A 12,768-nucleotide genomic window follows, 5' to 3' on the forward strand; every position below is an offset into this window, starting at 1 on the left:
AAAAAGGGCATGGAAATAATGGTCTCGCTTTCAAGTGGATCTCGAAAACATCAAATGCAGTCAAACAATCGAAAGTTTTCATCCATCAAGCAAAGGAAGGATAGACCGATTTACGACACGAAGTGCAGTAAAATATCCATATGGCCGTTTTATGATTCAATTGTGATATCTTTATGGACAGAAATTCCATCATCAAACAGTCGATGCCAGTCGAAGCGGTTGTGTTGTCTTCGATAATTCGATTCCGAGATCAAACGGGACTAGATCGGAAACGTACAGGCGCATTAAATTTCTAGAACTTAAATTCGCTGTAAAACCTCTATGTGAAACTATTCAGCAACCTTGTAGGTGCGTTAACATAGAATCGTCACTACCCTGAAACGAATCTATAATGACGGTGGGTGTAAATGGCTTTTAGACACGCTTCCGATTCCCAAAGGAATCGTTTTATCAGAACTAAGAGAGGCCACGTTTTTCGGTTTTGGGCGCAGTTTCATGATAAGAAGCACTAAAATCCAACACCAGTAGCGAGTGCTGAGAAATTATTGGCTTCCCAAATGCGATAAGCACGCCAAAAAGGAGTTGCCAGATTTCAACCTGGTGATAATAACTGCACTAATTTGGGCTCCTAAAAATCTCCTCCGAGAGATGGTGCACGTGTCTCGTGGGAGCAACACGGCGGTGAATTTTTATAGTTAAAAAAAAAACGTTATTAATCCACCCGGAAGGATAGCAAGCAGGATGAAAACTCTCCCTAATAGCCACCATCGGGAACACTCGTACACGCACCGGTTCCGATTAAAGTGACCGGGAAGCCGGAGGGAAAGATGGTCGAGGAGATAGCGTGACCCCAAACCCTGCAGCCTACTCCCACATGGGACATGATTTACGCACCAAACCGACCTCCCCACAAATATCCCCTTTCACGCATCATATACTGTTGAAGGGGACGCACGGACATTCAGAGGCGCAGAAAGGACGAGCCCTCACGCGCGCATGTTTTCTAACCGGCGTTTCGAATTCGGAATGCTACCGTATCCGCAGGACTAGATCCTACACCTAGACGAGCCTCCACCACCAGCGGAGGAACTCAAATTCAACCTTCAACTAGCGAACGGAGGTAGTTGTTTGTTTGGGTGCGTAAATGGCCGAGGATTTTCGTGCGGGTGTTAGTGTTACAAGATTTATGTCCTTCCAGCCCACCCTTCGACAGTGTCCTTTACGGCTACGGCTACGCTAAGCGGTAGGATTTGCATTTGCATTCATCCCTTTCTAGTCGCATTCGGGTTCTTCGTCCAACCGTTCTACTCTACCGCCTGATGGTTTGTTAGCTACCTTTACAGAAACTGCCGGAAATACGTTATGCGATCCTTGAACTACGAGCGCGATGTGAAAGGAAATTGAGGCGAAAAAAAAAAACGCCACACGGTACAAAGAAACACGCGCGCGCCTTGAGCTTCCCTGGTACGGGAACAAAACCATTAGAAATTATTTATCGAGCACGATGGCCCAGGAATGGCAAGCAAGTTTCCAACCAAAAACCCCGATCTTTCGTCCCTTCCGAGGGAGCTAGCGACACGCAACGGAGCCGTGGAACGAAAGGAAGGATTAATATTCCACCAAAAGTCGTCTGTTGTCTTGCTCGAGGGATATCGGTTCAACAGAAGGGTGCGAACCGTCTTCTACACGAGAAAAGACACGCACCAACCTAGGCCAATATTTGTCTTGGCGGCCGCCGAGCGAAGATTTTAAGTGCCAACACTAATCTTGCGGATGCGTTGCTTGGCAGGAGAATAGCGCATTTGGCAAACTTTTGCCCACTCGGTAACGTCAATAAATTCCCGCTCCGTCGTGCATAATTGACGGAGCTGCATGAGAAAGAGCACACATTCGTCAAACAGCGCAACCAGGCGTGTTAATCAATCAAGCTCAACTTATGAAGATCGATCGTCCTTTGGTGACGGGATTGCACCTCCAGACAACACGCACCGTGGTCAATACGTTTGGGATTGGGCACGTGGCTCGTGTGCCTTTGGTATGAATTATTTGGGTACAACGAAGGCAAGCGTGCACCCTCGGCGAATGTCCTTCCATTGTGGTGCCATTCAGGGGTTATAAATTTTGACCCACACCCTGCACTACTGAGGGCGCGAATGCTCGAGGATGTGGCGTATCGGCATGCCAGCTGGAGGGCGCCTAAAATACCGATGAATAAATTTACATTTGCGACTGTAAAAGCTATGGCCGATTGCGCGACAAGATAGAGCTGGTTGGCTTTTTTGTCCACCCGCCGGTATCGCTTTCCGGCCATCTTTCCACCCGGGAAGGATTATGCATTCGTTTTAATTACCGTCGAGTTAGTTTTCCCTCGTAACATCGGTCGAGTCGGGTCCGATTGGCACCAGCACCAGCGATTGGGTTTAGGGGCTTAATAACAGTTTTTTGTGCTCTCCACCGTTTACAGCGCACGTCCGACGTATGGTGTCATAAATAAAAACACCCAACAGCTGCTAAAGCTCTTATTCGCAAGGAGTGTCGAGTCCTTCTCGACTATCAAATTGCAATTTGACCATGGAAGCGTATGTAAAAACTAAAGGGGTTTCTCTAATCGACAGCACCAAACTACCGATAGCCATATTTTTCAAATGGTAGTTTTGGTTCACTATTGTCCCATCGATGGCGTTACTTAATCAATTTAACGATACAGTTTAGAGGAGCTTGACAGTATGAATATGTTGCAAAACGGTGTGTCGAAAATTTATCACCAACTATCCGCATTTTTTCCATCTGCCAGACACACGAAAGAACGCACGGTACCGATTATCAATCGATAATAGCAGGACATTTTCCTATCCCAGAAAATCTGTCTCCCGCCTGACTCCACCATTCCCTCGGTGGGCCAAACCCTCCGAACGGCAATCGTTTACGAGTTTAATATCTTTCTTTGTCACTGATGCAGCACAAATGTCCTGTCCCCATGCCACGTGGCGAAGTAACAGGCTCCAACTGGGGCGAGTTTTTTGCACTCGCACCCTTCTGGAAAAGAAATTTGGAAATTATTCTAAAGAGGGAACCAACTTTCTCCAGCCGAAAGCCCCTCGGGGGGTCTTTTGGGGAGAAAAAAAAGGGAATAATTTTCCTATCTTTCGCTCCACGCACGTTCGCGAGGGGCCACCATCGTCATCATCATCATCATCATCGTCATCATCGGCGTCTTCGTCGCTAGGATACAATCGAGAGGCTTAAACGATGTTAGACATGCACGGACGGTGGGTTTTCGTCCGTTTTTTTCTCCATTGGTCCCGATCAGGGCCTTCGATCATCCAATGGCTCCCTGCGGCTAGCGAAAGGACAACATTGAATCACCTTTCACCTGACCCACCACCAGGCACCTTGGCCGCACCGTGACGCACCCGGTGTCAAATAGGATTGTCACACTCAATTTTCCCCAGCAATGATATTTCCTTACAAATGCGTGTGGAAATACAATTTAAACCACCTCCACCAATGGCCTTTTTTGCTTGTTTGCGTTCGCTTCCTTCTTTCGGTCCTTTCTTGCGTTTGTACTGTGGGGAGGCACGGAGCCATAAACTACAAACATCTGCGTCCATCGGAAGGAAGTTCCCGGTTGTAACGGTTTTTATGGCCACCCTTCGCGAACCGTCCCGTGGGTTCCGGATCAAACGCTTCTTTTCCAGGATCGTCTCCCCCCGAAAACCACCAGGCAAAAAGGGAGCGTCACGCTGGTGTTTACGCAGGGTGTGGACGCAGCGTGGTAAGATTTCATTCGTCCTTTTTTTGCCACTCTCGAAGTGAAAGTGCGGCCGAGAATCTGTTGGGCCTAGAATCCAATCACAAGCACAGCACCGACCATTCGTCCTCATCCCCACGCGCGCTTGAGCAAAGTGGATGAACGCAGTGGGAGAAGGAGAATTCACCAACGTACGTTAAATCACGAAGAAAGAAGCGTTGTTTGCGTTCGATAAAAGCATGGACCATTTTACGGAGCCTTCGTGGGGATCCAAGTCCGGTTGGCGTGAAATTAGCTTGCGTGGCAGTTAGTCCCAACAGACAGGCTGCCCGTTTCGCCATCGAAGGTTAATTAAGCGTAATTTGTGCAGATGTCGATGATGCCGTTTGATGGCATCGTGAAGCAGAGGTCAAAGGATGTTAAAGGGCTTCGAGATGGATTGGCCCGATATACACCGGATGGCTGGAGTAACAATGTACCTTCCCTCAAGATTGGCCGTCGTTCGAAAACGGGCCATTGATGGCATGCAAATTACGGCAACAAACACAACGGTGTTGCACTATCGGCGATCTAAATTGCATCGCTGCATGCCGAACGTCGAACTAGTCGAAAACTAGAAACGTGACTTGGTGGCGAATATGGCAGTGAAGTAAAGCGTCCGATTTAATTTGCAGTAGCTGGGCGTTGAAAGGCAGGCATCGAAAACACCTCACTCTTAGACACCACCTCTTAGACGAGGGTGGTGAAGATCCTTTACAATGCAACATGATTATTCCGAGCAGCTCTCCGAAAATATGATGTGTATCACCATCAGGAAAGAAAGAATGAAAGAGATACATAGAGAGAGAGAAAGACAGAGAGAGAGAATGGATACGAGCTACTCTTAAAACCACCAAACGACCGAGGTCCGTTTCATGTCCTGTTGTCTCATTTAAATCGTTTCGTTTTGCAAACACACCACACGTCCCAAGGCATGTCCTTTCGAGAGCCCATCCTATCTAGCAGGTGGCGGCATATTCGTTTACGCTCGACACAAAGGGGAGGAAAATTTAAATGCAACACCAGAAAACAAACGCCAACTCAATGAACAAACACTCAGTTCAAATCCCCAACGGAGCAAGGCTGGGGGAGATTGTTTTATGACCAAGTGTAGCAGCGTTCAATGCTGGCAATTGCATATCATCCTAAATGGGGATGGTGTTTCAAATGCTTCCTAATGAATTTCAATACTTCAGATGCACTTACCGATTTGTCATTTCTGCGGGCACGGCATGAATTTCTACCTTCGTCTGATGCTGTTGCGGCAGCTGTTGTTGCGTTTGTTGATGGAGTTGAGGAGGCTGGAGCTGCAGCGAGGATTTCTGCTTCGTCGCTTGTTTATATCGACCTAGAGAAAATATTTGTGGATTGTTAGTAATGTATTGTAAATTGTATATTAAAGTAAGTCCTCAGTTTGTTGAAGTGCGTGAAGCTTGGAACTCAGTTTTCCCAGTGTGCTTCAGCAGCGTGAATCTATTCATCTCTTTCTTGCACAATCGTACTTCGTTTAGCGCCACCTAGCGGTGAGCTTTAAAACGACTGGTTGATGGTAGCGCCATCTAGGTGTGAAACATAGAGCTGTTTGTTGAAAGGTCGTTGAAAAGCACTACTAACAGGCTTTTCTAGATCCATCACAGATCAAATGAATCGATTAAACTTTTAAAGATGCATCGTTCTCTTATCCAATGACGTCCCATTTATCGTATTTCCTTGGTAAGAGATTTATATTCAATACATTAGCTCAAGCAGTAAATGTAAAGAAAAGCCCGTTTCGGATGGTACAATTAGCTTTAAGTTTTTCCTACCACATATCCTTCGTCTTAAAATATACGTTTTGTACAAACTTTCTCCTCGAAATACTTACTCAAAGCGAAGAAGAGTGATAGTACGGCCTTCAGCCGCCCGCTGCAGATGTCATTCGGAGTGACCGATTCTAAGCCACCGACCTGGTGCAATTTAAGAACCGTGAGGCACGAGTTCACGTTGTCGTACTGTGGACGAGAAAGAGAGTAGAATGAAATGCATTAGAAATGGCTTGTTCGACGGCTAATATTTCACAATATTGACTCAAGGGAAGGTTTCCAAGTGTGTGGAGCTGGTGCAATGGTGAAGCAGTATCAGCTTAAACAAAATAGGGGTTTCGTTATAGTTTTCCCCCACAAGAACAAGCTTCTCCAGTTTAACGCGACTCATTGAGAAATGAGATCGTAAAATCCATTACGAATGATTTGACACGCTGCCAGTTCCGTGTTCTGCAAATAAGTTATTGAGTTATCGCATGTTTGAGTTTCCATATGTGTGCCGCCTTTCATGCAAGCTTAGTTATTTTGATGAATTAGAGCTGGATGACGAAATTCTCGAGCGTCGTTTAAAACATTTTTACATCACATTGGGTAAGTTCTAGTTTGAAAATATGCCTGCGATAATGAGAAACAACGGATCAAAAAGGATAGTGCCAAAAAAGGTATTTTTCTACTCTCATGCCGATAAGCACGCATATTGTAATAAAGTTATTGGCGATACCTTCACGCAATGTCTCAATATCATTGGAGCAAAATATGGAGCTGCGAAACAGGAAAACATATCTCATTACATCTATGGCACGAATGGGCTCGCTATTTAACGGTCACGGCGACAAGAACGCTGCAGATCGTCTTGCAGAAATCAATCAAGCCACCAAGAATGCGCAACAACTGTTGCAACACGTTGCACCAGCGCAATGCGTTTGTGCACTTGGCACGTCGTCACTTCTTTTCCACGCGCGGATAGATCGAACAAGTTGCTGACATGCATCCATCCGTGGATGCGTGGAACATTTCTTAGCAAAGACTTCTTAGTCATTTTCCACATCGCATCCTCTAGCTTAACCATTGACAATGGAACTCCTGATGCTGGGGGGCAATAGAGAGCTTGAGAGACTAATATGCAGCTACGATGACGCGCCTGATGACGCGGTTTGGCTTTCGCGGAACGCAGCGCAACTGGTGCTTGATTTAATGGCGCTCATTGTTTGGTGAGGTCGGAGTCGACCCCAGCGATCGAGAGCGCGCGATCAAGTGAATCAAGTGAGGCGAGTGCTGCATCCGAATTACGATTAAATTCATTAAGCCACGCGGCAAATTTCACGCCCCGCTGGGATATGGAAATCTAGATTGGAGTGTGTTGCTTTTTTGTCATAATTTCCCTCGTACCGCGGCCAATTCCATCATGATTGCGCACGATATCTTCATTTCGACGCAGGAGCAAAAAAAGGCGTAGATCCGGTGAAATTATTATGCACTACGAACTGTAGCGTTTTCGTGGGTTTTTTTTCATGAAATTTGTGTATGTAGCGATCAAAACGAAAGTTGTCAGCGGTTCAGCTGACTGATCAAGTGGTTATGCTTCGTTGAACGACCTTCAATGTCACGAGAAAACGCAAGGGCGTTCAACTCGAGCGTCTGCCAAACATTGAATAGAAATTAGGCTGTTTTTGTCCTAAACAAAGTGTCGCCAGCATTCGCCACAGCACGATAATTCGCTCGTAGGATATTAAAGGTCGAATTAATTTTCAGCTGGCTGTTGCGTGCTCGAATGTTAATTTTGAGCGCTCTAACAGCAAGTGTACCTATTTGACTTATTCCATGAAAAATGTGGTATGTTCATCTAGCTTAAGTGAAGCTTAAATATATATTCAACAACATCTTCTCGTTCTTGACCTCGACGATGAAGGGTTCTCTGCACGAGCAACCCTTTCATCGCAGGTATTTCACCTTTGTTTCTTGCAAAGGAAAAAAAGCGCACAAATTTTTAATAAACCTCGAACATCATGATAAATGTGAGCAACGTGGGGATACTTCCTGAAGCAACCTACGTAACCCATCGCAAATTGCGGTCCTAGAGCGAACGAATGATGGATTTGTGTACGCGTGCTGACGACGGGCAAAGCCATGGCGTGGTTTGAGCTCGTTTTGAAAATAATAAAACCAAAACGTTGAAAGGTCGTCAGATAGCAAAAGGCACCATGCCACAAATTCCACCGCCGTAACGGCAGCATCAACTCCAAGGATTCACGCATCGACTGGACCTGCTTGGCGAGGACCTTCTTTCCGGCAGGGTGGTTTCTGGGCAGGTGGTCGCTTCTAGGTATATTTTATCGCCCGACGAGCCCACAAGGATCGACATTCCAAGGCTTTCCACAGCCAATGATAGCATTCCATATTGGCACCTTTTTTGTAGGTGTGTGTTTTTTTATTCACCCATTGCCTTAAGTCAATAGCCACTGGGATTTTCGCCGGTAAGTAATCCACCGTAGGAATGCCATTCGCCGGTTTGGTTCATGATTGCGATCGTAAAATTCTGTACACTCCGTTTGGATGGAGCTGAGAATTAAATGCCGCGCAAACCGGCGTCGACATTTTGCACATACTTGTCGAGCAGGATTGCGTTCCAACCTGGAAAGTGTACATTTTATTACGCATTGCGTGACGCAGTCTGCGAAGAGAAATGGTGCGTTCATTTGCTGTCGACGCACAAGTGAGTAGCGTTGCATGCGAGTTGGGCATAAGCGCAATCAAGGCAAAAAAAACAAACGAAAATTCGCAAAAATCATAACGAACTTCTTGCGCGGGAAAGGCTAACATAAGAAACAATTTGATTAACAAATCAAATGAGTTTATTACTCTCACAAAAAAGCCATTTGCCAGTCGTTTACCGGATCGCTTGATGGATGTGACCAGGAATCGGCCAAAAACCAACAGCATTTCGTGATTGATTTGCAGCAATAACTCCGACCCAACGACCCTTTCCACGCGAGGCTTTACTTCTTGTGGAAGCCTTTCCAACGTACCACCAGCTAACCGATGGTTCAAGTGAGTCCATGGGCTTCCCCCGAAAAAGGATACACTTCAATTGGCGCTTACGAAACGAGACTCGAACGTCGACTGAACGCGGCCGCACGGTATGCAATAATAATCAAGCAGACAAAAACTATCCATTTCGTTGGGTAGTGAATTTCTACGCGCAGTGAAAACATCGCTGGTTGGTTTTGGGTTGGCTGGGGTTCACTTCCATCTTCCACGCGTCTAGACGCGCGCACACGCGAAGCCTTCTCGATCGTCCGGCCATTAATCTTGCTGCGTGGTGGCGAAGCATGGCAAGAGAAGGCTTCGAACCAGGGGATGGCTTGTGAGTTCATGACAAATTACCACCGCCAGCTAAACAACAAACAACAAACATTGGACCCTTCGCCATTTCGAGCTTGACTGAGTCGGGGTTTGCTTGGTGCGCCTTTGGACCATCTGGAGATCGAGAGTGGAAGGAAAAATCTGTCACTGGTGGTGTATTAGAATACATAAACACAATGGAGCTCCAGCCAGGCTCGCTTTCTTCGAGATTCGTTAGACTAACCCCGGGAACTGGAGCATGTTTCGTGAGCAAATTCTTCCTTAATCGAGTTCGTATTTCGCGGGATCGCGATCACACACCCATATAAGGACGATGTCGCGTTCGGGATGCTGGTTGCGGTGGCACACTTTCCACGAGAATTGTGCTCTTGTACAACGTTAGGTTGGTTTGTTGAGCCAGAAAGAATTGCTTGAACTCTCGAACCATTGGCTGCAAAAAGGCCTTTGGTCTGTTCGGTCCTTCGAAAGCTACCACACGCTTGAAAACGGAAAAACCCGGCGACTTAATTGGGGACGGTTCTGAGTAGGTTTGCGTTTATTTCATCGCAACGAATTCTGGCTTGGCAGACTTTCCGAGCTCCCGGTTTTGAGGGTGCGTAAGACGTTCCCCCATCGAATGCTATTTTTAGCTCACCCTATCGTCATCACCAGGCGTACGTACGTACACTCTGTGGAGCGCAACTGCAACCACATTGCACCAAAAATGGATTGTTAAGCACCGAACCACGTGGCGAACGGTGGTCACTCTGTGGTGCGCGAACGAGCCATAAAACGAGCGCCAGCCAAGTCGTGGGGTAGAACAGAAGGGCAAGAATGCAACCAGACTAACCGGGTGACGTCCCGAAAAGGGAAAACGTTGCACCAGAAGGAGCGCGGCCCGTAACGACCACCGGTTTGGTGATCCTTCTCTTGTACACGATCGAACCAGCACAGGGCGGGAAAATCGCCGTTCCACGCGTCGGTGTGATATAAGATGTCGCTGTCATGAAAAGCCGGCCTCGGTTGGCGTGGGTTCAGTGACCGGCCTGGGCCATCGTCGTCCGGCAGAGATCGAGGTTTTATCATGCAATGACGGTGCAACACCGGTGGACAACGACGTGAAAGCCATGGACCCATCGGGATGTCGTGAGTGCGGGAAAGCTAAAGGGTCCCCGATGAAGGTGAGTCACGCGAAACACCATGCCGCCATCGCCACAAATCAAAATAAGATGAAACATTCCGGCGCGTCGGCCAGCGGCATCGCAGGACAATCACCGTCAAATGTTGGCCATTAAGCGCGGGTCGAGAACGACATCCTTGCGTTGAAGCCGACTGGCTGGCCGGTGGTGCAGGAAGAAAAATTAGAATTACAAATGCACTCGCGCCGGGAGGCTGATTTCCTACAGAAATGCACTCGTGGGGGCCTTGTTCCGGGAGACGGCCGAATTGGCAACTCACGATCGCCAGATTCCTGTGGTGCATGGTCATGGGAATGCTGTTCCCGGCAGTCGGTAATCCTTTTACACAGGAAAGAGACGGAGAGAAATACGCCAAAATGAAAGGACACAACCCGTGGGAATCCTTTTGGAGCACAAAGCATCGGCAAGGCCTCGTGGGGCTTGGTTTGACAGACGGTGCGAAGAAAGAAACGCCAATCAATCCCTCGTTATGCTTGGCAAACGCCTACTTTGGCACTCTCGGCAGCATCTCTTGATGGTAATTAGATTTGAAGAGCCCACTCGAGAGCCCCGAATCACGTTCCACGACCGCTCGGTGAAGTCCCAAGCACGTTTTCGCGGCTTCTGTCAGGACGGAAGTAAATTGTCGAATGTAGGTAAAGGTCCCACGTGCACGCATGAGACACATGCAATGAACACTGAAGTAATTTCGCCCCAAAAGTAGACTTTCGTAGGGCGTTTCTAGCTCATCCAGAGACTCATCCGCCTTGAGGGTAACGGTGCTGCTATTAAAGTTGGCTCAACGGTACCTACAATTTGGCGGATAGAACAATTTAGCACCGATGATGGTTTCCTCGGTACTTTGAGTTCCTTTGAGGAAGCCAACCCAACTCCACACGAACTTCCACACGGACGCACCATTTGATGAGGTCACGCTCAGGGGACGTGATCTGAGCCAAAGCGTCACAGCAGACTTTGTGGCACAGATTCCGAGCCTTCCACGACCTGCTGGGTGCGTAAAGTTGATTAAATCATTTCGGCACAGCAACTTCCCCAGGAGATGGCTATCAGTGCGCGGAAGCATAACTTAAGGGACCACCGGTTTGCGGTTGCTGGAGAGATTCTATCGGCGAAGTCTTTCTGCCGGATCTCTCTTCGATTAATTGGTTCCACTGAGGGACTCGGCCTGAAATGTCCCGCGAATGAACCGCGTATCGTGGTTAATTAAGCGCCAACGTTTCCTTTCTCGGCATCGTGGCAGAGATGATGGCTCAATTTGTTGTAGCTTTTCGGTCGGATCTTATCGTGGGGGTCCTCGTCTCGCTTTCCTTTTCTGCGCGACAACCGCGAGACCTCTACCGAGGTGACATTTCGGTTGCGGTTGCGATTAATGGTGCACGGCTGGAATCGAATTACACACCCGAAGGTGCGAATCAAAGTCCTCATGGTTTGGGTTTTTATTTTGGCAAACCGGCTACCTCATGCTTCAGGTCGACTTGAACTTGAAGTCGCACCTAAGCGAGAGTGGGGTGATCCAATCGCTGATCAGCTAGCGATAGTGATCTTCTCGATCGCGAGCATAATCACAATAATCCACTGTGCTTGTTAGAGAGAAGGTTCCGTACCAAAGGTTGATTGAATCATAAAGCCTACCCAGCGTTTCAAGCTGCCAATGTGGGTCAGACAGTCGTCGATCACGAACGGATCGCGAGCGAGGTACAATTAAAGTGCCATTAGATGACCGTGGCCTTTTGGGAGGTTGACAAAATAATTATACTCAACATGGGCATGGGTCGCGTACCGAAATTTATTGCCGTGCCAGTTAACGTGCTGGCAGCACGAGCTGCTTAACCGCCGCTAATCAATCGCAGAAATTCGGCTGCACCGGTGTTTATTGGCCCACAATCGTTTTCGGAAGTCACCGCGAGGAAATATGGCCGAATGGGAATGGGCACAGTTTTTTTCTTTTCTAGCAACCTTCCAAATTTATGATCGTTGCTCCCGCGAAAGGAACGGGTAAATCGCCCCAAGACGGATCAGTGGATTCGGGGAGTTATATTGGCTGTTAGTTTAGTACCGCTAATCACCACTTTAAGACCACCGGGACCGGGTGAGTATAGGTGAGGGCTCTTTAAATGGCACACTATGGAGAAAGCCCTCGTTCCCAATGCTAATTGAAAGGTACCGGGAGCAACTTAACAAGGGTTCGGTAGGAAGTGGGCGACTGGGACCCTTTTGCTTCTTTTCTACGTCCATTTGATTCCTATAATTTATTGCCTCCGTCCAGAAGTAGGTAAAGTTCCCGGGGAACTCCTGGCGAAAAGGAGAAAAAAAGGAAAGGTAAACAGCCAACTTTTGCTAGGAGTTCCGAGGTCTTCGGGCGAAACTTCTTTACCAAGGACTTCGAGTCGCGTTTCACGCCGAACTGCAACCCAGGCACCACAGGTTTACCAGGCACCTTGCCATGGCCATGGCCGGGGCCGAAGAAGAAAAAGTTATGCGCGGTAATTAAATAAAAGCAATTTGCATAACACAAGTTTTGCTTCGTCTCGGGCATTGGGCTCCACTGGTCCGGAATTCGATGTTTATTCAATGAACGGCTAGTTGCGCTCGGTTCCGACTCGAGTTCGTTTGATGGAAGCAATATTTTAGGATC

General features: G+C 47.6%; 1 protein-coding gene across 1 annotated transcript in view; it reads right to left on the minus strand.

Moving 5' to 3' along the window:
• LOC128727334 (protein sickie) overlaps window positions 1–12,768 on the minus strand; it is a 193,807-nt gene that overhangs the window by 122,245 nt on the left and 58,794 nt on the right. The window contains exons 3-4 of the mRNA XM_053821234.1: window positions 5,655–5,781; window positions 4,997–5,138 (exon numbers count right to left, since the gene is read on the minus strand). Coding sequence (XP_053677209.1) covers window positions 4,997–5,138; window positions 5,655–5,781 — 269 coding nt within the window. The remainder of the gene's footprint in view (window positions 1–4,996; window positions 5,139–5,654; window positions 5,782–12,768) is intronic.

The sequence above is a fragment of the Anopheles nili genome, chromosome 3 (assembly GCF_943737925.1).
Source record: "Anopheles nili chromosome 3, idAnoNiliSN_F5_01, whole genome shotgun sequence".
Classification (NCBI taxonomy): Eukaryota; Metazoa; Arthropoda; class Insecta; order Diptera; family Culicidae; genus Anopheles; species Anopheles nili.